Raw genomic sequence first — 26828 nt, forward strand, 5'->3', positions numbered from 1 at the left:
CGACATCCCTTTCTCTTCCCTTGGGTAAAAAGAAAGAGCACTTGCTCCTCAAGGAAATGACAAATCTGCCAAAGGTATTGTGGGCGCATCTTCAGCACTACCTATTCGACTAGCCTCGCCCATTTACCTGAGAACGACTTAAAACCTACAAATTCCTAGAAGTATTCAACTACTTCGTGAACAGCGAGACATCGGCGGTAAGCACCTACTTCCCCCAGGCCCCCAGGTGCCGAAGATAGGTGCCAAGCTTCCTCACAGGGGTTGCCGAGCTGGGTCTTGAAATTACAATCGCCGACCGATTTTTTTAACTTTGCAGGGACCGAAAAAACGTCTGAATCAGAGCAGTCCGAAAAGTCCGAAGATTAAAAAACCTGCTCTTATTAGCGGGCTTTTTAATCTTCGGGTTTAAAAAAGCCGTATATAGTGCCTTGCTTCAAGCTACGCCTGCACACCTTGTTTCAGGTTATGCCTCCATTTGCATTCGGCAACTTTCTATTCGCTTGAGAATCCCTGCCTTCTTCTCCAGCGTTATAGTCGAGTACTGCACTTTTTAGGGACACATCGCTGTGGTGGAAGAACAGACGGGGCAATGACGTCCAAGCTAGCGTAGTCCGAAAACACGATTCACAGAGACGAGATTGAAATGATAGGCACAAATCCACGACTGCAATGGTGAATGAACAAAGGCAAAATGGTAACAACGATGATAAAGATGCACAGCTAGGGAAAAAAAAAAAGCCGTACATTGTTTCCTAGCGGTAGGTCTTAGCAGTACTCAGGTAGCGCACCCAAACCAAGCCAATCCACGTGCAACCCATATAGAATCCTAAATTGCCGCTTCTCTGTGGTGTTTCCCACTGATCGCTCGCGACGATTTTGTCAGAAAAACCAAACTTTTGGACTTCAAGCTTTCCGAAAAATCTGTTATAAATATACACCATTTATATCGGGTAGGTCATGGTTCCTCCTTTAGGTCCGAAATATTGAACAAATCCGAATTATCGGCGTCCGAAAAATCGGCGTCCGAAAAATCGGTGTCCGAAAAATCAGTCGGCGACAGTAGTGGACATCTTCCGAAAGTTTTCATTACGCTTCCTTTAGCACAGCACGAGTTTTTGTAATGTACTATTTTCTAGTGTTCTGGTTTGCCTGCTTTGGTATTCAAGGTTTCTTTCCCAGAGCACCGTGCGCATTGCATTTGTACATGCCCTAATGGCCCATCATTGTACGGAGATGATCGGTCGAGCCGGCACCGCATTCTTGCATTTTTTGCATTGCACCAGCACATCGAAGTAGGCTAGCACCTGCGATCACCCAGGCTACTGTAATCACTCAGGCTCGGCGGTGCCGGTGGCGTCTCTCGTCTCGAGATAATTCAAATACCTTCACTTGTGACATTTCTTTCTGCCGGTACGCATCGGCAACTTGAAAGCACGACACTGGGATATTGCTAGAGCGTAGCTCTAGCAGAATTGCTCACTAGTGAACCACCGACTCGGGTCATCGCGCATGCACCCAAACACAAGGTAAACATAGAAGAACCAGAAGCATTTCCCTCCCTCTGTCATGGCAGCTGGAAGTCGCGCACACACCCTGTATAGAGATTGCTTGTCAAGCATGCTGGCCACACAACGTCTAAACTTCCAGACAATGTCGGCAATGTCTGGAGCGAAAAGTCTCAAGAAAAATTAACGAAATAATGGGATGACGGCTACTGTGATAAGACAAACCAGGGTCTTACACTCCTGATGAGATCACTCGATTATGTTTGCCACATGCATCCGTGCCATGGCCACTTTGAACAACGGCACAAATCCAAGCAACCCAATACTTACTGCACCAACATGCCAAGCTGGACATCTGAGGATTTTGTTTTGAGCACAAGCACCACTCGCATATTGCATCAATTTCTGGTAGGCAATACTCAATGATGTTAATATACAAAGTGTTCCTTTTAAACTTTACAATTATTATTTTTTTTTTTTTAGAAGCACTGAATGCTTCATTAATGCTGTCTGTGCAGGTGAATTATAGTGCCTGGGGGACATACATAACATACATGGCTATGGTCATCGTCGTGAGATAACTAAAATTTGTTCATTTATCTTTTTAATTAGTGAAAATAAACATCTGGTTCCAATTGGAAGCTTGCCAAGCATCATCGGAAATCATTGTCATCTAAGTTTTTGCACCTCCAGCATCGCGCCTGTTGTGCGATAGGTAAATTAAGCGCATCACCATGCTTTCCACACAATCTAAACCTTTCTAGAATTTACTAATCTAGTGGTTTTCAATGACGCTCAGCAGGTTTCTAATTGAACCCATATGTGTTCATTTTCACTAACTACAAAGTTAATTAACAAATTTTAGTTAAAAAAGCCATGAAACAATTTTTCAACTTTTTTTTCTTCTTAGCCTTCCTGTCAATTCACAAACCGTGCAGTGTGCCAAACCGTTCAAGAAGAGGGAAAGAAGAAACTCCCCTCTAGCTCGGACCCTCGTTTGTGTACTGGAGATTGCCATTCTCCTCCTAGAAGATCAGCCCAACACTCAAAATTCGGACAAGAGTTGCTTTCCCCACCCCGTTCAGCCCTAACCTGACAGTGCTGTGGAAGCTACGTGCTCCTTGGGCCAGCCACACTTCTATCTTTTGCCACGTGATCACGCTCCCTCGCTCATACACATGCGCAGAGAATGGGGACAGGTGATGAAAGGGAGGTGGCTGATTGGTCTGGCAAGCGTGTAGCACTATCAGCTTTGGGGTCAAGGGAATATAGTGAGGCCGGGTGTCGTGCATTGGGACCAGGTGATGGGCTTTGGGCACTGCGGATGTATCACAGTGAAAAGGCAGACAGCCTTCTAAGGGAAGGAAGTACGAAATAGTGCGCTATGTTTTTAAATTTTCGTACCATAAATTAGGATTTTGACTTTCTACCTTCTTTCTTTTGGCCCACTGCATGATTACTATTATTAAAACCCAATCTAAATTCATTTATCCCAGCCCAAAATTTGTTTCATGGCCCCACTTCAACTGTCTGACTTACCGTGAGGACTAGCCCCTAATACCATGTCCCCGTGGCCATATAACACACCTGCACAGACTGCATTAATGTCCAGCTCTTCAAAAAAATATTGTTAAAAAAACACTCTGCATATACAAGTATAATTAAAACATTATATCAATATAAACAGTAATAGAAGTCACATCCAAAACTGCCAGTATAACAAGATTCATGGGTCAGGATCAGTGCAGCATTCCAGAGCAAAGCAATGAAATAAAAACGTGAAATATGACAACACAGTATGTAAAAAAAAAAACAAGCTGTTTGCCCCCCCCCAATTGAACCAATATCAGAAATTCCTCGCAACCCACAACAGCTTAGCGCTACATCTGCTAAATGGCACCAAAACAGCAAACAGGAGTTGCCTCGGTCAGATGCTAGGCAGGATAATCATGGTATATAATTATTTTAACGAAATATATGAACAATGATGCAGTTTTATTTAGCACCTATAAATAAGCAAACTTCTTTTGTTCTATAAAGATAGACTCTAAAGCAGACAAATGTTTGTTTCTTTTTGTCATCTGTTATTTGTTTGTGAGCCCTTACACGGGGCCGGGGGATATGCTCCAACCAGAAGACCTTGACAAAACAAAACAAACACTAACATAAAATCTAGTAAGGGTGCCCATTCAAAATGAAGAGATAATGGTGACCTTCGATATAAATTTATGAAAAATTAATGGTAAACACAAGGGGCACCTGCTACAAGCCACGTGAACTGATACAATGTTGTATCAGTTCCCGTGTACACATGCGTGTACACGGGAACACGATAAACATGCGTGAATTCGCTACAAACTCCTATGTCACAGTAAGGGATACCGCAGACTGCAGATGCAGCAGATTCGTGTCTCATGGTGCGATAAGCATGTGGAAACTGGCTAAACCTGCGTGCCACGGAAACCAACATCGCGTGCGCAGATCGCGGACAAAAACGTGAAAACCCGCTGCAAACCCGCTTGCCACGCACCCCAGATTGTGCGGCTGATGTTATGTCTTACAGGCATTGGGGGTTGGGCAACGTTTCGGAATCTTTATGTTAAGGATATTTATCCAGAAAAACGGGATGGGCAATGTTTCAGGGGAGGGTGCCCTTAGGGGATTTTATGGTAGTCTGTTTCTGAATCTATTTTTATTAAATAGAAGTTTCCTTATTTCAAAGTGCGAGATGAAACTGCAGCACCGTTCATATTTTATTCATTATTTATCACATTTATCTCGCTAATTGCAGGATAATCGTTATAAATGGCGTCTTATGGCGTTCAGCACACTGCCTGGGAGCGAGCCTGCAAACCAATGTGCAGACGACAAGCAGGCCGGTATAGGACATAGGAAATGCACGGCCACTGTTTTTTCTCTATTTGTAAGATTTCGCTATGTGAGTCAAGCTCTATAAGAATAGACACTTTCTACAAAACAACGTGTGCTACCCGCTTTCAGGCACGTACGTTTGGAATTTTGTAAGACAAATATGCTGGCTCCTTGTATCTCAGCTAGACATATCTTAGATGAATATGTCTTAGATGATTATATGTTAGGTGTATGTATCTTAAATGAATGCATTTTCGATGGATGTATCCAACTAGATAAATCCACCTCAGTTGGATGCATCTTAAACAGACATACTGTATTTACTCGCATAATGAACGCGCCCCCCAAAACAAGTACCAATATTTGGACTTTTTTTTTTTTTCTGTCGCATAATGAACACACTTTCCAAAATGGGTACCAATATTGGGACATTTTTTTCCCTCGCGTAATGAACGCATTTCCAATTTTCGGCTCCTCAAGTCTCGAATCGCATCCAATTTAGCTAGCCACCAAGTCAATTTTATTTTGCCGGTCAGGCCAAGTCAAGTCAAGCCAAGCCGCTCTCAAGTCAGGCCAAGTCAAGTCAAGCCAAGCCGCTCTCATAATGGCTGCAAGCAGCTGCAGGTACGTAGCTGTGGAAGTGATCAACTGTGAAACCGAGCGGCGTGCACACTTGAAGAAGCTTGGGTCGAGGAACTGCCTTCGCCTATTGGATGCATTGATGTCAACAAACATGCCGTTGTCTGTGGTCCGCTTTCGGACAGCAAGTGAGTGGTTAGGCCTAGAACGGTCGCATTGCTCTCTGTGCTGAGTGAGCTTCGTAGCGCACTTTTTTTTTCAGCAAGGCACGCCAAAAGCACCCTAAAAAAGGTTTCCAATTTATAAAGCATGATTACTGTGGCACGCCCACGACCAGCCATGGGCGCGCCTTCATCAGTGGAGACGTGCCACAGTACCCTGCCATGTCATATTGGCACCTAAAATGACATTTGCACAAAGTGCGTAAATGCAAAATTTTTACCCTGTGTAATGAACGCCCCCCCCCCCCCCCCCCCCCAAAAATATGGGTACATTTTTCGGAAAAAAAAGTGTTCATTATGCAAGTAAATATGGTACACTGCACAGCACGCACGGTCAGGATGAACATGATAACAGACTGGTGACTGCTTGTTCGTGCTGTGTCATGCTCTGCAGCGTTAAATGAATGCATGTTAGGCAGATGTTTCTTAGCTGAATAAACCTTGAATGGATTTACCCTAGATCATAGCCTCCTTTATACTGAAAATGCCTGCCCAATGGTTGCTTTGTCGTCGTTGCGCTTACTTCACAGATTTGCTGGTGGGGCGCCAAAACCCCATACAGAAATGCAGACGACGCTTGTCCGCTGCCTGCTGCTACAGTTCACTGTAGCTAGCGTAAGCTCTGTTTTCCGTTAAGCTACGTGACAACGTAAGTTTTCTATGTTAAGTTACGCGGTAACGTGGCCTTACGTGATCAAATACGTCACTTGATCACATAATTTTTTTGTGACACAAGTAACTTGTTTCGGTTGTCGTTCGACCGGCAGATAGAGCGCTTAGCAATTTCCGGCATAGCTTAATAGTACGAGGCTGTCTGCGGCTCGTGGCACGCACACCGCGACGCCACACGTACACGCGCGGTCATTTCATTCCATTTATTGATCGTGGGCACATCAGCACCTTGTAATTAGCCCCGACTCCTTGTACTGCATTCTCAGTCGCATAATACTTTATTGTTGCGTGCCTATGTGCAACTCGGACTTGCGAGTTACACTTCCTAGTGGTCATTAAGCAGGCTTCTATGGCTCCTTGCAATTCCCACCTTAGGCACCAGGACAGGGGAGGACTATACTATCCATCAGAGAAGCTAGTGAGGCTGTTGTGTGCGCTGAAGAACTTCCGTAGAGATTTTACAGAAAAAACGAAATATGCTGAAAAAGCCTTTGCATGCAGCTGGTGATACTGCGGTGGATAAACTTATACACCATGGCGCTCTAAAATGCGCAAAGGTAGAGAAAGATGTTAACCATTACAAAGATTTCCTGCAACTTCTGTGCGGTTTGAATTTGGCAAATGCATTTAACAGCTATTTCGTGAATATAGCAAATAGCTTTTACAATCCTAAAGCGTCAGATCACATTTCATCAATTTCGGATTCACTATTTATCTACCCTACTGATGAAATTGAGGTTTGTTCTTCTATTTTGTCTCTTAATAATAATCACAGTCGTGATGCCGATGACTTGCAAATTAAACCTATCAAGTATGTGATAGATATTATTGCTCCCTGTCTAACATACATATTCAACCTCGCAATATCATCTGGCACTTTTCCCCAAAAAATGCAAACTGCAAAAGTTTTAGCGTTGTTTAAAGCAGGTAACAAAAATGAACTAGGGAACTACCGTCCTATATCTATACTTCCTGTGTTCTCAAAAAATCTAGAAAAAATAATTCACTCTCGTGTTGTTAAATTTTGTGATAAGCACTCTATAATTACTGATTGTCAATTTAGATTTAGAAAGAATAGGTCAACCGAAACAGCGTTATTGGTTCAAAAAGAAGAAATACTTAAGAATTTCGAAGAAAAAACCTTGACGCTTGGGATATTTTTAGACTTCAGTAAAGCATTTGACTGTATAAATCATTCCATTTTGTTAGATAAACTATATGCTTACGGCATTCGTGATCTTCCTCATGCTCTAATCAAATCTTATTTAGAATACCGTACCCAGTTTGTGCAAATTAATAATGAGAAATCAGTTCCATTAACCATATCAGCTGGAGTGCCCCAAGGAAGTATTTTAGGACCACTTCTTTTTTTGTTGTATATTAATGATATTGTGAACATTGATTCAATAATCTATGCGGATGACACGAGTATTTTTTTTCTGATATATCCGAAGAGGCCCTCATAAATAAAGCTAACGCATTTCTTTCAAGGTTAAAAGTATGGTCTCAGTCCAATTGCTTGACTATAAATACTTCGAAAACAAAAGCAATGATGTTTCGCCCACGCGGCTCAGGTAACCGAGTTTACACTCCTCTTCATTTCGGGTCTTCATACATTGAATTTGTGAATAGCATAAAAACTCTCGGAGCCATTTTTTCCGAAGACATGCTCTGGACAAATCACGTAAAACATCTCTGCTCTAAATTAGGCAAAGTCGCAGGAATTATGAACAAGCATAGGCACGTTCTTCCATCCAGCGTAAAAAAAGTTTTGTACAATTCCTTATTTTATTCTCATTTATGTTACTGCACCCTCATCTGGGGTAACACATCTTACTCTAACTTGCATATAATACACTTATTGCAAAAAAAAGTGCTAAGAATAATAGGTAACGTTCCCTACATACATCATACGGATTCACTGTTCAAGTCGTACAAGATTATTAATATTCACCAAATCTATAACTATCGTTTAACGATGGCGTATAAATATGCGGCATTGGGACGCTCAAATGTAATTCTTCAACTGTCTGATTTAAAAGAAAAAAGTGATTATTATTCATCGAGAAATCACCAGCCCTGGCAAATTCCGAAATGTAGAACAAACTATGGAAAACAAAAAATAAGTTATGCCTTACCGTCTATTCTGAACGAATATTTTGTTAAAAACATAGATATTGTGCAATTGTCCAACAGCCAAATATTCAATTTGTTCATTTGATTTTTTTTCTTTTTTGACCAGTGTACTGTATGTACTCCGTCGTAGCTGCTGAATGGGGGGCCCGGAGCCTCGTCAAGCTGCATTTATGCAGCTTTTTCTTCGGCCTCCCATTCACCACTTGTATTTGTGGTGAAAAATAAAGTTTGTATCGTATCGTATCGTACTAGGTGTTTCAGGCCAATTTTCACAAACTATTCGGCATTTGTGACTGACAAGCATGACCCCAGGAAGATCTTCACCAACAAGATACTATCTACGAAATCCTTAAAGCTTTTGAACTGCACACGTGAAAAACAGTGCGGACCACAAGAGACCGGTCAAAAACATCTAGGGGCTGTGCGCTTAAAAAAAACAAATTGAAAATGTATATCAAGATCCCCGGTCAGAGTGCTGCTGACAGGTGCACAGGTTTTCGGTCAGCGGGGACGCGTTCGCGGTCCTGAGAAAAACCACTTGACTGCCACGTGTAGTCCGCGGGCCATATGTTTTGCGGCTCTGCTCCAGTAGCAATAAAAACGCTAAGTGATCGCTGTTTCAACGTTGTTAAAGTCCGCCAGCCTGTCTGTCTCCTTTTTAATTGACATTGACTATTTCTGTTGTCGCTATGACAAGCACCAGAGGTCTGGTAACATTTCAGCATAGAAACAAAACCAAGACGTGAAAGCTAAAATAAAGGTATAAGACTTCTTTTATATATAAAATCTATACTGACGGTGCCCTGCGCCTGCTATGTAGCATGGGTTACAAATGTATTCAATTGACAAACGGCATCACAGTGGTGTTGACTAGCAGCGGGCAGTGAAGAAGAGTCGTCTGCATTTTTGTGTGGGGTTTTGGCGCCTCTAGTAGCAAATATGTGAAGCAGGCGCAACGACGATGAAGCATGAGGAAGCCAACCATTGGGCAGGCATTATCAGTATAAAGGAGGCTATGCCTAGATATAAGTATCTTACTAGATGAACCCACCTTAGGTGGATGCATCTTTAAAGGGCAACTCCGGTCCATACTTTCGATTTTGGGATTATGGCTGTTTTTAGTGCAGTTAGCGCCCCTGAATTGCAAGGTGTAATTTTTTTCTCGTTATTGTGCGTAGTTTTAAAGATATCGACGTCTCAAAGTTTTGTTTGGGGCGTGGCCGACGAAACCGAAACTAGCCGCTCGAGGTTCCGGCAACACTGGAAATCAGCCGTTATGTGGACGTGACGCCAAGATCGTTCTCGTTCAGCGAGTACGCAGTCCAAGCGGCACCTACCTCTGTTGCGCTAGCCGTCTAAAGATAGAAGGTAAGCTGATTTCTTTTTTAAATTCTGTATACGTGGTAGTTATCCAGCATATGTAGCAAGAGTTAGTGCGTATACCCAAAAGCTAGCGACTGGAAAACCCGTCAACTCGTTCGGTGGCGTACACGGCGGCCGCCGCCGCGCGTGCGCTATGCCGTGCCGTATTCGTTGCTTGTATACCCAAAAGCTAGCAACTGGAAAACTAGTGAACTCGTTCGGTGCCGTACTCGGCAGCTGTCAGCGGCGTGCGTGCGGTCTCCCGCACTCGTCGCCGCACTCGTCGCAAATTGTCATCGGGGCTCCGTGGATGGAGCGGCGTTGCTCTACGCCGCGCTGCCAGTGACGTACAGTCACTGGCAGGCGGGTCAGTCCCAGATACGAAGCTTTGAGGCTCTCCGGCGCTTTTCGCGACAACCGCACAGACGTGTGTTAAGCTGTAGACGTCTTTTTTTTTGTTATTTTTTCCTCAGGCGCGTAAAGGCCGAATTTGTAAGCTACGACACTAATTCACCACATAAGTTCGTCCAAGTAGTGAATCTTTGTACAAAAAAAAAAAAAAAAAAAAAAACTTGTCGCACTAAAAAAAAAAGTTCTTTGGGCAGTCATTTTCTTCTCAAAGCTAGCAAAAGTGTTTGTGGGTGATAAAGGAAAACAGAGAACGTTAGTAAGGTGAGAACACTTTCTTTCCCTTCCGCATTCCCACCCCCACCCACAACAATTTTTTTTATTAGAATACATAGGATTTTAAGTTTTCCTTCGTAACTTCTGACTAAGGCAAGTGTATTTTTTTTTTTTTTTTTTGCATTTTTATATATTATATTTACCTCCAGCCGAACTCGGGCAAATTAGGAGTCCTAACTTGCAAATCCGAACTTTCGCGATTTCTTTAAAGTCCCTTGTGGTATTCACAAGCGCAATGTTAATTAATACTGCTGCGTAACGGGTTCGAACGATTGGTAGGCGAATGTTTATATCGCATGAGCTTCACGCGCCGACTGTTCGCTAGTAGTCGTTACGGGCCTGAATACTACGCACGAGATTGCGTAGTAAACAAGCAGTGACGCAAAGCAGAACATTGTTTTCCTTTTCATTACAAACTTCAGTGTTTGGAGCTAGTTAGTGGTTGTACTCTACATGCCCACCATTCCCCATTCAACAGACATTCAATGGAGCGTGAATGCTCAATCTTCAACACTGCACTTGACAATGACTGTTTTATTTATTGATCAGGATACTTTTATCATGTTTACCTTTTCTGTACATGTACGATGGGCAAAGAGCGACGGCACGGCATCCTTTTTAAGCCTCGACGCCTTCGCTGACAAGCCACAAGCAACCAACACCTGTAGGTTTCGTTCGTAACTCTCCGGCGAAATATGATCGGAGCAGAGCTTCGATCTGGGGGTCGAAGTCCAAGGCTTTCCAAAGTCCACTCGTCGAACAGCGTTCACCCACACCTTCTCCAATTTCCGATCCGTTGGAAACTTGTGAAAAAGCACCTCCGGGTTGCGCAGCGGCTTGTTTGAGCAGCCCACAGCGCTTTAAGTTGTACTCGGCATCTTTCGAGGAACAGCTGCGCAGTCTTGGGCGCACCGAGTTGCTCGCTAAAACGGGTCTAGGAGTCCTCACAAGCAAATAAACAAAAAGCTATACCGAAGCTACACGGGCTACAGGTAAAAGCAACGGCTAAACACGCAATTACAAGCCGAAGTAGCGGTGATAGCAGCACAAAGAAGCGCGCGCGACGGCTGCGCCGTGCGCCCGTCCGGAACGGAGGAAAAAAAGAGGACGACGTTGACATCACGGCCCAATGTTGCTTTAGCGATCGGCAACCCGCTGGCCGCCCGCTAAGGAGCAGCGGCTCGCGGCGGGTCGCGTTTTTATTATCGGCATTGGTTGAGAATGCGGCGTCCCACGGACGTGAAATTTTGGCTGGGGTCATATTTTGTGTCACTAAAGTGATACCAGTAATTTAATTCATTTTGAGTTTTGGCCGGAGTTGCCCTTTAACATATACACTGCACAGCACACACAGTCTGGATGAACACGGTAACAAGCAGGTGACTGCTCGTTCATGCCGTGCTCAGTAGCGTTAAATGAATGCCTGTTAGACAAATGTATCTTATCTGAATATACCTTGAATGGATTTACTTATGTGTATCTTAGATGAATCTGTCTTGGGCGGATGTATCTAAGGAGGCAGGCTGAAAAGCAGGTAAAGCATCGTCTCTATAGGACTGCCAAGCAAGCTAGATCCCAAGATGCATGGGAGAAATATGACCAATGTAATCTAACAACCAAGCTCGAAATAATAAACGCAAAAAGGAAGTATTTTAATGAAGACCTTGGTAACATTATGAGGACCAATCCCAAAAACTTTTGGACTGTGGTTAATCCGAAACAAGGAAGGGAGTCTTTTTCATTTTCCGACGACGCTAGAACAAGTTGAGTCCTCTCGAGGCCTGTGAGCGGTTCAGTCGATATTTTAGTGAACTCTTCTCAGAGGACCTGTTTCCTCTTCCGGATTACTCCCCTGATTATAGTATGTATCAAGAGATGCCTCAACTAACCATTTCGGCAACTGGCATTTTGAAACTCATTGACGAACAGCACTCAAACTCCGCTCCCGGCCCAGATAAAATTTCAATGAAGCTTCTCAAAGTATGCAAGCACGAGTGCTCAACCCTCCTTTCCCTGATTTTTCAACAATCCTTAGACACGGGCGAAATTCACGAAAATTGGAAGCACGCGCAGGTAATTCCAATACACAAAAATGGTACAAAGAATAAATTTGGTAACTACAGGCCAATATCATTAACAAGTGTCTCTAGTAAGCTCATGGAGCATATAGTATTTTCTAACGTTATGAATCACTTATGCATTAACAACTTTATTTTTGTAAACCAGCACGGTTTCTGGCAATCCCACTCCTGTGAAACGCAACTTTTCGAATTCAGCAATGATATTCATGAAAACCTGCATTCCCGCTTAGAAACGCACGCCATTTTTATTGATTTCAAAAAATCCTTTGACAAAGTGCCTCATCACCGCCTTATGTTAAAACTTCGCTCGTTAAGAATAGACCCGTTTGTAACGAACTGGATTGCAGGCTTCCTTTCTAACCGAACCCAATGTATGCATTATGAAAGTAAAGATTCGTCACCCCAACACGTAAAATCGGGCGTGCCTCAGTGCTTGGTCCACTGCTTTTCTTGATATATGTCAACGACCTGCCTACTCGTATTCAGTCCACGATAAGATTATACGCCGACGACTGTGTTTTATACCGGAAAATAGAGGGCCTGGATGACTGTACGCTTTTGCAGAGTGATCTGACGTGTCTTGAGACGTGGTGTGAAGAGTGGCAGTTGCAAATTAACGTTTCCAAAACAAAATATCTGAACTTCAATAATAAACGCGCATCAACACAATTTAACTACACCCTTTTCAGTGTCCCCATAGAAAATGTTCATAAATATAAATATCTTGGACTTCATTTCACGCCCAACCTTTCGTGGGAACCTCATATTAACCACGTCACGGCAAAGGCTAATCAAACTTTAGGCTTTTTAAGACGTCACTTACACCTGGCAACACGGGAAACAAAACTGATTGCATACACATCTCTTCTTCGTTCCAAGCTGGAATACACATCTCTCATCTGGAACCCGCATCAGCCATATCTTATTGACAAGTTAGAAGCCATTCAAAACCGTGCCATCCGCTTCGTTCTCCGCAATTATACCCATACAAGTATAACAACACTAAAACAACAAACTAATATTCTTGCTGACCGACGTAAAACAACACGACTAACTGCCCTTAATCACATGTACTATCATTCCCCCTCAAAGAAAGAAAAACATTGCCCAGCTGCCCATCATGTCTTGGCACGCACAGACAACTCACAGAAACTTCAGCTTGCCACTCCTAGAACACTTTCAAATTTTCTCCCTTACAGTTATCTATATCAGACTGGAATTCCCTTCCCGACGACATCGTGACAGTAAAAGAGCCCACTAGATTTTGTTCCGCTATTGCCACTCTTCACAATATGTAAAAAAGAGCGGAAGGAGGAAAAAATTCCTAACTCTTGTTGACTTGTATCTGTATTGTTGTTTTTGCCCCCCCCCTTATGTAAAGCCCCTACCGGGCGCTATAAGGGTTTAATAAATGAAATGAAACATTCATTTTGGATCACAGCTCTTTTGTAAACGAAAGTGTACACAAATCTGGTCATTCAAGCAGTCCCTACTTAGACAATGCACTATTCAAACTAAGTCAAAATCTTGCCTGCCTCCAAGCAAGAGAACAAGACACTTTTGGATGCAATGCAGTTGGATGTGGAGAATACTCAAATGTACCCAGGTACCTGTGTCCAATTCTGCGCGAACAATGACAGATACTACGGCGCGGAATGAAACGCAAACAGCGGAACGCGCGGCCTTTGATACATATGTTACACCACCTGAAGACTGAGAAAACCGCAAGGTGGAGAAGGGGTAGCCACGAGTGTGAGCGTGGACCTGTCCGAGCAAAGCGAATGCCTTCCTAGCCCCCTCTCCACTCAGCAGTTTTATTGGCTTCCAGGGAGCGAGGCATGTATCGAAGGCCACGCATTCCGGCGTTTGCGTCTCGTTCCGTGCTGATAGTATGTCCAACCCTTCGGGAATGGTGAAGGCTGGTTCGCACACATTGTTTACGACTGAGATCTTGTGATCTCCGACGTAGAGAGCACACACACTGGCATGCTGGCAACATCTACGCATCTACGGGGTGACTCTGGCACTGCATTTCGCAACAGCGAAGGTTTTGCGGTATTTGCAAAATAAAATGAACATAGTACGTATCGAATATGGTCGGTCACAACAATGTCTGTTTTCCGAGCCAAAAAAAAAGAAAAAGAATGATGCACGAAAATATTTTGAAAAACACGGAAATATCAAGTCGTCAGCAATCGCAATTGTGTGTGGACCAGCCTTGACACGTAGAGACAAAAAACAATGAGCAGAAAACCTAGCTGGAAGACGGTTCGCCTGGCCCCTCTCTTTGGGAAGGAAAACGGGGAGAAAGCAGTCGCATGCACATCGGGTGTTACGTTGACACGGGGGTTGGTTAAAGAAACGATTCAGAGCCGCCAAACACCAACAATCCAAGAGACCACAAAGGAGAAAACGGTCAAAGAGAAGGACCAGTTGAATTCATCCTCGCAGACCCCACCCCCCTAAACAAAATGTTGTTCGAAACACAATCATTATGGACCGAGACACTGTTACAAGATAGCAATGAAGTAAGAATGAGAGGTTGTTATTCTTTGCTTTACTACGAAGGTAGACTGGGGCAAAAGAGACAATAATTTCATTAAGGGATGACAGCATTATTTCGATGTTTCGAAGTTCTTTTTTAAGAACTATCAGCAATGCTGGGGGAAGCAACGAAAGTGATGGCTCAACTCTCGGATAGAGTCGACGTTGGTATGGATGGTCCTGGTGTTTTTTGTAGGTATGTATTACTTACAAGCAGTACTGTCGAAAAGAAAATAACGCTTCAATGCAATTTTACTTAATTTTCACTTAGAAACTGAAAGTTTGCTTCCTCTTATTTGTGCCAAGTTCTGACTTTTGACTCAATCCTCAGCATAAAACGATGACACTCAAGTGACTCATATTCTGGTTTTTGAGAGTAAAAAAGATCTGTTTAGAAAAAATTGTTTATAAATTTCCTCTCCCATCTACTTTCAGCCTAGAAGAAAACACTTACATGCCACCACCTAAAACTACTTCATGTGTTGTGTTGGTTACATACAGACTTTGCTACAGCCAGTCTGGCTTTCTGTACTTCACAAATTAAGAGCAAGGCACATATTACCTGAACTCAGTTATAATACCAAGGCAGCTATGTCAACTGTAACACTAATGAGCAAGCAGAGAAAAAAACAAGAAAAAAAGAACTCGAGACATCATGCAAAACATATAAGCCACCACCACCGAATTGCCAAATAAACTCTCCAAGCAACTTTGAGAAAAGAAAAAAAAATTCTGACACAGTTATACGAGGCATCAATTGTTCCGAAACGGCACTTTTCTCTCTTTACGAGAATAAACCCCACATCCCTTATCGAGATTATGCGTCAGTGAGTCGATTAGTGAAAGCGTAATTGATGTGTGGCCTTTTCCTGTAATCCAATTATTTCTTACAATTCAAGCACGAGAAAAACCGCAATCCTTCAGCCCCTTCAGCTACTGCCCTAGTTGCAACACTGCCCCAGTCTTTTACCCTCGCTTCCGCCGTTTCGACTTCGCATGACGCAGCCTGCATCGATGCCCGCGCAGAAGGGGTTAGTGGTGAGTGCGTCTCAAGTGACACCCCGAGAGCGAAGCAGACGGGTGAGTGGTGAACAACAACCAAACGGTAAGTGAGGCAGGGTGGAAAGGGTGAAGGAAAGAGGGCGAGAGGGAGGGGCAAGGCTCACCTTCGTTCCCAGTCCCCATTGGGCGGGTGACTTGATTGCTGAGTGCCCCGTCGTCGGAGCCTCCTTTGGGGGACTGGAGCGACCTCAGCGGATCGGTGGGGCGCCCTAGGCGGACGACCCGGGCGGAGGGTGCACAGGTCAGGATGGGTGGCGCACAAGGGAGGCTCAAGCGCCGCCACATGGCTTCTCTCGCGAGGAACAACGTGCCCCGTGACTGACAGTTATTGGTTCTGCAACCGCCTAACTGCTGCTGCCTGCAGTCTTCTCCAATAAAAAGCCTTTGAAATGAGAACTTCCCACGTCTATCGCTTAGACATCTGAAAGGTGGCGATAGACATGGGATGGACAAGTTTATGAGGGATTGGCTAGTTTTTAACCCTAGCTTAAATTACCTAGCCGAGCTTCAACTAGTCCAATCTAAACTAACCTAGTCAAAACTAACCCAATCTAACATCTAACCTAGAGTGTTTCTTTTTGTCATTAGAAGATGTCGCTTGTCTGAAACTTGAATTTCAATATGTGGCTCAAAAGTTTTCGAGCCAACCAGCTGCCAATGAGACTACATTTAAATTTCCTGTACGCTCGACAGGCCTACACCAAAGAGACGAGTTTCCTGCAATCTTCACCATTGAAAAATCTCTACACTTGGCATCGGATTTTTTCTGCTATGTCGTCGGAGATAGCGTAACTTCCAAGGTGCTGCTGCCCTGCACTGCTGCAAGAGCAAGTGGCTTTGTCTTGCACATTATTTGCACACGTTCTCACGCAAAGGAGACTCCAAGCAAAGCTAAGTGCTCATGCAAGTAGCTTTGACAGCATTGGAGTCCTAGGAAAACTACGCTAGCCTTGCCAACGTGGTGCATTAAAGTTGGAACTGAAATAGACATGTTCTTAAGAGCAGGTGGCATCGTATTCATTACCTCTTTTAATAATTCCAACATAGCAGATGCATAGCTACAGGCTCTGAACTGCTTTACCCAGTGCTGCAATGCTGCACACTAGAGCGCACCCATGCCCTTCCACTGGAACGGAAAACCGAGCCGGCTTACCTACATGTGGCGGCGCTTTGCCCGGTATGTTGCGTCGCGTTAAGAGGGCGAGTAGAAGTTAGTGAAGAAAATCAGAAGGAGACATATTAGGACGCTTCTGTGCCGTCGCCAGTGGTTACAACACAAAGCAAAAAGCGTGACACAGAGTGCAATTTGATAAGAGAAGGAAACCCCGAAGAGCCAACCACCGTCGCCATGTCATCGCCCAGCATTCCAAACTGGGTTAGTGTTTACTCGCACCACCACCACCATTGTCCCCCCCCCCCCCCCCCCCCAAAAAAAAAAAAAAAAAAAACTATTTACATTGCAGTTTAAAAAGTGTCAGCCTTAGAGTGTGAAAAGTTTTGAAGCTGTACTTTTTAGTATCCAAGATACTCACAAAGAAGTATAACAGCCCAGAAAGGTACGACAGCTGTTTTCTATTTCCATCCGTGACTTGACCTCCCTCATGTTTCACTAGCAAGGGGTTCCGTGACAGCGGCCTATCGTGACCTTGTGTCAAGTGCAACAACTAGTGTGATTGAGCTCGTCATCTACGCTTGCAGTAAACAACGCGCACAAAAAATCAAATACTGCCACACACTTTATCATTATTGTTTTTCTGGACTTGGACTTATGGAAAGATCCAGATGAGCATTTGTGCTATTATGCCATAACATACTTGTATACCTAATCGAGGAGTTACGACGAACTGCCCTAACACCAATTAGATCCCCTCAGTGCAGAAAGAGCACTGGGTCTTCAATTTTCATAGAAGTATGTCTCAATGTCCTTCGTAGCAAAGGAGACACTTTGGCTGAAACACCTCGTATATGTTTACGCACTTTGTTAGATTTCGTGCATGCCTCAGCTTTCGGCCGGTTATAAAAAGCTTCCGCACCCCGCTGGACTTCTTGTGTACATTTGTAAAACTGCCCGAATGTGTACCTTTAGCTATGGGTCTGCTACTAGTATATATTCATGTCTACAACACGAAGCCAGAGAGATCCCACTGCCGGGTTCCACGTACGAGCAAAATACACCCGGTCAGCTTAAGCTGACCGAGTGTATTTTTTATCGCATTGTTCAGCCCGAAAATTTTGTCGTTATCGTCCGCACACCCAGCAGGCAAACTCCAGCGTCCGCAGCGATACCCATTTCCATTCGGTGCAGTTTAAAAGTCCGGTTCAGACATCTGCATCGATGGCGCCGTGCTGCGTCAGACGCGTTCCACGGCGATACACTGCACGATTCTACGACGTTGGGGTAACGCAGCCCTTTGCTTTGCTACATAGGAGCCTCGGCATTCGGCTGGAACTCTCGTTCAATCGGGGAGAATGCGAGCCCCAGCCCAACGTCCGCAACAAGGGAGGCAATGGAGAAAATCCTGCACCGTGTCCACGTCATCTACTCCGTTTCGCCTTACAACGAGTCGCCGCAGACGGTACGAGTGCTTTCGGCTAATCCAGCACTGTGAACGTATCGAGCGACCGCGCGCCTCGCTGCACCCCTTCCGAAGGTCGTGCGGTGCTCGCATGGCATTGGACTGGATCAGACGGCTCGCACCGTCCACCGCAGTCCACTGTCGGGCGACGCAAAGTATAGCTGTCAGTCTTAGTCCAAATGCAGATGTCTAAACCGTCGCGACCGAGTGTGTTAGAAACCTTTTGTGATCTCTTACAATGAGAGATAACACTGCCGCCATCCTTTAGGTAGCTGTGGAACACGTGATTTCTTACCTTTTCCCCAACCGCTCTTTCCTTATTGGCTCACAAAACTCTCAACAATGTCATAAGAGACAGCTTCTCGTAGACAGTATGTACACTTGATCTCACAGATGCTGCAAAACCTTCGCTCTAGTAAAATGCAGTCCCAGGGCCAGCTCACAGATGGTGCCAGCATGCTGTCTCATTGTAAGAGATTGCGAGGACTCCATCGTAAGCAAGCGCAAGTACGTGATCCAGCCTCGAGGCTAAAGAAGTGCAGCAGGCAACCAGAGGCGCATTTCTGACGAGCCAAGCGGTGCTGAGGTGCCCGGGGGGCATGCACGGTATCTTCTCCCCGAAGACTAACCAAAGAGCTCTTCCCGAGTGAGGTCATTGAACTCCTCGGCAGCCGAGTCTTCCTCCTCGTCTGCGGTCGGCAACGCCGGGAGTGGCGAGGAGGGTGGCGGAGAAGGGTGGGAGGGAGGACAGGTGCACTCGCAAGCAGGACAAACGCTCACGGCGGGAGACGCTGTCACGCCACCGGAGTCCTGCAACACCCCTGAGGGAGGAACGCGCGTTGCGCCCCCGACGCGTGCGTGGATGCATAAGCGAGGGTCTTGTGCGGGTGGGGAAATGGGGGAGGGAAATTTGAATACTGTCCGATGTTACTGCTTCCCTTCATCCTCAGAAGAGACTCGGCGAATAGTTCCCCATCTCCACCGAGTTATCTCGAATAAATTCCCCAAAGGCGAGCTTCCTAGATTCCATGGTCAAGGACACCTTTTTTGGGTAAGTTCCCTGGGTTCCCTAAATGACGTTGGACAAGTTACCCAGATTTTCTGAAAGATGTTAGGCAAGTTAACTGGATCCCTAGCTGATCCGACCACTAGGTTCCCTACAAGAAGTACAGGAAGATCCCTTGATTCAGCGTATATCTAGAGTAAATTCCCTAGATTCTCTAGGGGACCTAAGGTAAGTTCCCTAGAACCTTTAAGAGACCTAGAGTAAGTTCCCTATATCTCCTGGGGGGGATCTAGGGTGAATTCCTTAGATTCAATGAGGTATCTAGGACAAGTTACCTAGATTCCCTCGAGGACCTAGGGTAAGTTGGGTGGAGTTCCTAAAGGACAGGAATTAGCTCCTCAAGGTCTCCTAAATGCATAGACTAGCTTCCTACATTACTAAAATGACCTAAAGAAAGTTTCTGGCATTGTCTGAAGCATCTATTGCAATTTCCCCAAAATCTAAAGGACAGCTTGTAGAAGTTCCTCACAACCCCCAAACCAAAGTATATAGAGCAAGCTTCATGCATTCCCTAATTAAATTTAAGTTCCTTAGACCCATCAAAGAAGCTATAAATTTTCACAGGCATTAAGGTCCAACGAGTTTTTTTAGGGCGGTGGTTCTCAACCATTCATATTTCGCGAACCCCTTGTGGATCGGCAAAGATGATGGAGGACCCCGTTTGTAGTGAGGGGAAGGGAGAGGTATAGGTCATTTATGATGATGATTTAATAAATGGATATAACTAAGGGCTAGTGTGAATTAGACTTCTCTCATTGAAATAGACATGAGGAAACTCAGCCAAATATTGGAACGTTTCTTTTCAATCTGAAAAATATACAACTTTCCTTGCCGGGCATGACTCATGAGGCAGGGCTTCGCAGACCCCTAAAATGCTTTCGCAAACCCCAAAGGGACTGCGGACCCCCATTTGAGAACCACTGTTTTAGGGTATTGGGAAAGCAACTCCTACACGAATGAAAACATGTCTCCCTTCCATGCCTCTGAGAAAAACAAAAGCAAGCTGAAAATCAGATAAAGTTACGAGCGACATCTCCACAATATGTTGGCAATATCCTACTGAAGTGCACACAATCTTCCCTCACAATAAAGAATGAATGTGGAAGAAAAACAAACAGACAGACAAAGAAACAAAATCCAACGGCGCTCTTAGGAACAGTAGACAATTCATAGGGAACTGATTGGAAACTGCAGGTATGAGTTTTGGGGAAGAGTACAACATTGACAAAGGGGAACACAGCATGTGCTCCCGGGAGGCAAGCGGGTATACAGGTATGTTGGAAAGGTGTCATGCACATCGAGACCATGTTCCGCTAAAACAAGCTTGCTTTAGACAAACATTAATACACACACACATATGGGGAAGCAGCAGGAAACGGCCATGCCACGTGGGTGAGAAGGACACACCGACAGAAACCCTGCGGGGCCAGCACAGGAATACAAGGCCAGTTCAGAAGACCAATGTCGCACAGAGCATTGCTGGTGGGGTGGCTTCTACGTAACTAAGAATCTAACTGGACCGCCAAAGCGGTCCGTTACGAAACCTTCAGATGAACAAGCGCGTCAGCAACTAGGCAGTAATTTAAACAAAAAATAATAGGAATTAACACAACCCCATACGGATATAAACTAGTTTCCATTAGAACTCAAAACACAGAAAAAGGTAACCTTCATCTTCACCTAAGACTACCCTACCTACGGCTACCTTATGTGCTTGAAAATAGGTTGACCTCATCATGAACAGAGTGTACAAGGTCAATCGTTGGGACGAGACAGAGACGACAATTGAATTCAGAAGCGCGATTGGCATCGAGACACATTGCACAATGTTAGCTAGCAGTGTCTCAAAGCAGATACAGTTTCCAAGCCCCAGAGTGATTGATGCCTCATCAATCATTGGGCTCCTCCTCTAACTCAAAATGATTGGCTCTCCGTTTGCGACGCAGGAAAGTATGCGAGCATAAGAAAACCGACATATTGTCGAGTCAATATAATAATATAACAGGCTTAGCACCCGTTCTATGGCGAAAAAATTGGTAACTATAACTGGCACAGCATTGCTATACTGTTACTGCCTTCCTGGCACTTTGTTGCAGCCTTCACCCAGCTGGTGAGGTTCCCTCGACGAAGGAAGGCAGCCTTCGCTGCATGCATCTCATATGATGGTGTTCCCCCCTTTTAAACCGTTTTCACTCGTCAAAGTGAGTCAAGAATAAACATAGGTCACATCAGAGGCAGTGACTGCAAGGGTGGTGCAAGCTAAAAAGCCCCCAGAAATGTCTCACCTTGGCCACAGCGGTGATCCCAGCCCTCTTCAATGTTCTGCACAAAGCTGTCTTTCTTCCTTATCCTGGAGACAGAGACACAAAAAAAGGATTAGCAATTTGCCTATTGTCAATCAATATTTTGCAGCGATCAAAATGCGCAGGTTTACCAGAGGCGTCCACAAACTATTCGGGAGATGGGGGTGGACAATAAGGGGTAAGGGGGTGGGGGGCGAGTGAAAGTTTCCTCCCCCTTCCCCGTATTGCGTATATTAAATTTTAATGCGAAAGCATTAACTATCCAATGGAGCGAGCCGACGTCATCAGCTTTGAAACCGCGCCAGACAACACCTTAATGAAACCGTGCGCAATCTAGCCAACGGCGCCTTTTACACTTCAGTCCCATTGGCTGGCGCGCGTTGACGAGGCTCCCATCGGCCGCTGTGCGGCAGTTTGTGTGGTGTCATCCTGACTGTGTTATCACACTGGTGTGTTATCACCGATTTGTCATACTAACCGACCTGTGCACATGCCCGTGCTCGCTCGCCTCTCATCGGTTGTACAGCGCGTGGCAATACATACGGCGCATGGAATAAACCAAGGAGTTCGTTCTGCTAAAAACTATGTTGCTGTCTGTTTCTTCCTTGCGCCGCAAGGCACACGACAGTTTGAACGATCGCTCACCCGATGGCGCTGCGCGTCCGCGAGGCAGCGGCTCCACCGTTTCACGCCCAAGGTCAGCGCGTTGTATGCCACAGATTAAGAAAAGGGACGAAGAGCGGCGTGCGTGCTTTCGCATTCACAACACCTAAGAAGTGCTTAGGTGTACCTCGAGCCTTTTTTAAATGTCTGCGGGAGGGGGGCATCTTGGATAGACTCTAGTTTGATGGGTTCTTTCGGCAATACCATATTTTCTGGTCTACAGGTGGCGGTGTATTCCTCAAATTTCCATCACTGTGTCTTAACAATGATGTGGCTTATATGTGTCTTTTTTTTTAAAGTATGGACACTACATTGTGCAAGTACGGCAAAGGAGGAACGACAAAGCACTCGCCGAAGGCCTGCTCTTCCAGCAACCCAAAGACTGCCTGAAGCGTGGCGGTAGGTCCACGGTTGCAGCAACTTCACCAACCCCACAAAGTGCGACTTGTACACACCAACATTTTAGTGATAACGACTAATTGTAGAAGGTGAAACTTATGAACCAGAAAATATGGTACTATAAAACGGACAGATTTTTCGTCTTATAAATACATTCGCCAATCAATTTTTCAATCTTTGCAGGGACCATAAAAAACATACCATCCGAAAAATCAGCAGATTAAAAAACTTGCTTTTCAGTTGAACCTCGCTATAACGAGCTAGCACCGAAAGCAGAAATTTGTTCACTATATGCAATATTCATTATAAAAGTACACACAAAAATTTATGCGAACGTCCCCGCAATCGAGCCCGTGCAAGAGTGTGCACAGCAGTAAGACAGGGGTTCTCAAATGGGGGTCTCCGGACCCTTTGGGGTCCGGGAGAGCATTCTGAGGGTCTGCGAAGCTCAGCCTCGTCAGTTAAGCCCGGCAATAAAAGTTGTCTTTTCTGAGATTGAGAAGAAACGTTTTAATTTACGTGTGAATGTTCTCGTGTAAACCGTAACATCCCGTAAGGGCGCCCTCCCCCGAGAGATCGCCCATCCCGTTTTTCTGGCTAAATATCTGTAACACAAAAATTCTGAAACATCGCCCACCCCCCGATTCCCGTTGAACGTCAAGCGATGTCCGACGGGAATCGCGCATGAATGGCGCAGTCGGCGGTACCGGTGTGTCCGAGAAGTGAGTTCATAGCGGGTTCCCGCGTTTCTGTCTGCGATCTGCACACGATATCGGCTCGCGTAACACTCGAGTTGTTCCCGCGTGTATATTGCATCGTGAAATGCGAATCTGCTGCGTTCGCGATTTGCAATATCCGTTCCAGAGTTCATAGTTCCCGAGTTCGTAGCAGATTCCCGTGCTTTTGTCCGCGATCTGCACGCGTGCTATAGATTTTGAACTGTAAAGTAACACGTGCGAGTTGTTTCCGCGTGTATATTGCATCATGAAATGTGATTCTGTTGCATCCGCGATCTCCTGTACAGTAGGCTCGCTATAATTCAAACTCTGATATTTCGTACTTCCGGTTAATTCAAACAGATCTGAAAATTTTGGTTGTCCCACTATGTTTTTAAAGTATTTATAGGCCGCTTAATTCGAACGGCGTTTTCGCTTAATTCATACTTTTCTGTTTTCGCGGCCCCGTTGAGTGCGCTTCTTTCCGAGCACCGGTGCACCGCAGAGAAGCAATACCCGCGGAGCTTGTTTTCGCGAGTGTTGCTTCTCCGCAGTGCACCGTTGCTCGGAAAGAAGCGCACTCAACGGGGCTAAAGCGGGCACACATTAGCAGAAAACGGCATTCACATTATGTGCTTCAAGACTAGCAATGATGACCAAAACGACATTGAGGATGAGGACCAGCTCACTGGCATCATGCTTTCTGGCCTTGAAGCACATAATGTGAACGCCGAGCTGGCGGAATATGCTAGCCTTGACGACAATGTGTGTGTTTGTCGTGATGACTCATTAGAGGACATAAGGAAGTAATGCCAGCACAGTGCAGCAGTGAGAGTGAAGATGATGATGAAGAAAGCGATGACCCACTACCAACTGTCACAGTCGCAGAGGCCTTTGAGCACATCGCTCAGCTCCGGAAGTTTCTGTCTGCAAAGGAAGAGTCCCGTAAAGAGATACTTGCGTTGGCTGGTATTGAAAATTTTGTTTTGAGATCTCATGCACTGACTAAACAGTCCAGAATCGACAACTTTTTTGCCGGATAAATAAACTCAACGTCACAGTTCTTTCACCAATGTGTTATGCCTGTACTTGCTTATAATTAGGCCTATGTAGAGGAAACTGGCAAAAATCTGCTTTGTATGTGTAGCTATCCATGTAACAAATCATAATGTTGTCTAATATCATCTTTAGATGAATTTCTGATAATTCAAACTTCTGGTAATTCAAACTAGAATCTGTGACTTCCTGGAATTTGAATTAATGAGAGTCTACCGTATTTATTTCCGTGACATGCGAGTTTGTAGCGTAATCCCATGTTTTTGTCCGCGATCTGCGCGTGCGATATCGGTTTCCGTGACAGGCAAGATTGTAGCGGGTTTCCGCGCCATTATTGCACCATGAAACTTGAATCTGCTGCGTCCGCGATCTGCGGTATCCGTTCCCGTGAGATGAGAGTTCTCAGCAAGTTTCTGCGAGTCTTTCGCACCGTGAAATGTGAATCTGCTGCGTCAGCCTCTTGCCCGTGACAAAGGAGCTTGTAGCGAATTTCCGCGTGTTTATCACATTGTGAGATGCGAATTTGCCGTGTCCGCAATCTGCGGTATCAGTTCCCGCGTCAGGTGGTTTGTAGCGGTGCCCTGGCGCTTACGATGAATTTTTTATAACGTTTTTCTGTGGCATCCCTAAAGATAGCCCACCCCAGGTTTTTCAACATTTCTCTCTTCATTTTGGGTGGGTGTCCTTACGGGATTTTACGGTATGCCAATAAGAGAAGTCTACTCACACTAGCCCTTAGTTATATTCATTTCTTAAATAGTTATTATATTTAACCCATACCTTTACCCTCCCTTCACCAGTAACAAGGTCCTCCATTATCTCCGCTGATCCACTGGAGGTCTGCGAAACATCTATGACTGAGAACCACTGTGCTAAGATATAAAAATGAGCTATCGCGGAACACGAGATCCTTACCTGCCAATAAGCAGGATTTAAAAAATAGATTAGAACATGAGCATATCAATTTGCAACATGAGAAACGACGTTAGCTGGATCTATTATTTCATTTATTTGAAGACATGATTTTGGGCTGGTGCCTCTTCACCCGGAGCCACCGCACTGGAGCCAACCGCCCGCTTGCACTGAAATCATCATACCCTAACAGACAGGCCAGACTTATTGCTTTCGTTTGAAGAAGCTGACAGATTCGTTTGAAGAAGCTGACAGATTTGGTGCCCTTACGCCCTTAAACCATGAGAAGAGAGCCTCTTCCACGTCCGGGTTGACGCAAGGTCTAAGATTCTTTCCGTCAATTTTGACGGAGTTGTTTGCGTAGCAGTCTTTAAAGGAGCTGTGCAACGATTTTAACGTTGAAAGAACTGGCATCTTCTGCTTTTGATATTGTTCACCTTGTCACAAATGACAGAAAACACACCTCCTTTCATCGAAATGTTGCGATTCCGCCGCGTAATAGCGAGGCAAAACTTAGAATATTCCCCGACCTGCACTTGCGAGCGGTGGCCATGAGAAACACGCGGCGTGACGTCACTGGGGAATCTTGTAGAAAGATAGCAAGTTGTGCGAATACCTGCTCGATAAAAGGTAACTTTTCTATAAATCTTGTCGTTCCAACATATACATAAATGCGTCAAAAACCTAGTATCATCGACAAAACTTTTATTATACGGAGTTTTAGCGGCGCCATCTATCCTAGGTCCCCAAAACTATCGGCTCCATCTGCTACCGTGGACAGCCGCCAGAAGCCGGGGGGGGGGAGACAGCCTAACCTCCTTGAGAGAGCCGGACGGGTATGGCCGGAGCTGGATGAGACTTTCCTCCTTTCACCACAGTGTTCGCGCTGCGCCCGCCAGCACGTCGTCACGCGGTTGCGAGTGGAGGCGTTCTCGCTGCTCACTGATGGCTCTAAAGAGAAAACTTTTCCAGAACCCCGCGCCTACTCAAGTGACGTCACTGCGCACGTGAGCCGGAAGACGACGTACGAGTTGAGAGGCGGCAAGAACCTTGATCTTTTTCATTTTTTTAAAAATAAAAACTAAGGTATCCAGGCAAAATCTGTTTTTCGTAGTTCACTTCAGAAGTGTCAGGCATCAACTTCCACAATAATTTAAGCAAAGCCCTGAAATTGTTGCACAGCTCTTTAATCTTCTTCCTTGCACTCAGGATAGTAGATATCGTGCTTGGTGCAAGCTCAAAGTCCGCAGTGATGTCTTTTTTCTTTTGACCGCTGTCCACCGCCCTCGAAGCCTTCACATTTGTCTCCCGAGAGACAAGACTATCCACTTTGTCACCGTTTGCAGCTCCGCTACGAGTGGCATGGTTGCCGGTTGGCTTTAGTCGGCACCGGTTCTCGATGCCTTGCACAGAGGACAGC

General features: G+C 45.1%; 1 protein-coding gene across 3 annotated transcripts in view; it reads right to left on the minus strand.

The window, feature by feature from the left end:
- Positions 1-26828, minus strand: part of LOC8036586 (semaphorin-1A) — a 205503-nt gene that overhangs the window by 11055 nt on the left and 167620 nt on the right. Inside the window, exons 17-19 of one of the 3 annotated variants that reach the window (XM_029992799.3) lie at positions 21645-21709; positions 18923-19114; positions 15822-15926 (exon numbers count right to left, since the gene is read on the minus strand). In XM_029992799.3, coding sequence (XP_029848659.2) covers positions 15822-15926; positions 18923-19114; positions 21645-21709 — 362 coding nt within the window. The remainder of the gene's footprint in view (positions 1-15821; positions 15927-18922; positions 19115-21644; positions 21710-26828) is intronic. The other 2 variants (XM_029992800.3, XM_029992801.3) reach the window with 2 other exon arrangements.

The sequence above is a fragment of the Ixodes scapularis genome, unplaced genomic scaffold (genome assembly GCF_016920785.2).
Source record: "Ixodes scapularis isolate PalLabHiFi unplaced genomic scaffold, ASM1692078v2 PGA_scaffold11__112_contigs__length_91849675, whole genome shotgun sequence".
NCBI classification, from domain to species: Eukaryota; Metazoa; Arthropoda; class Arachnida; order Ixodida; family Ixodidae; genus Ixodes; species Ixodes scapularis.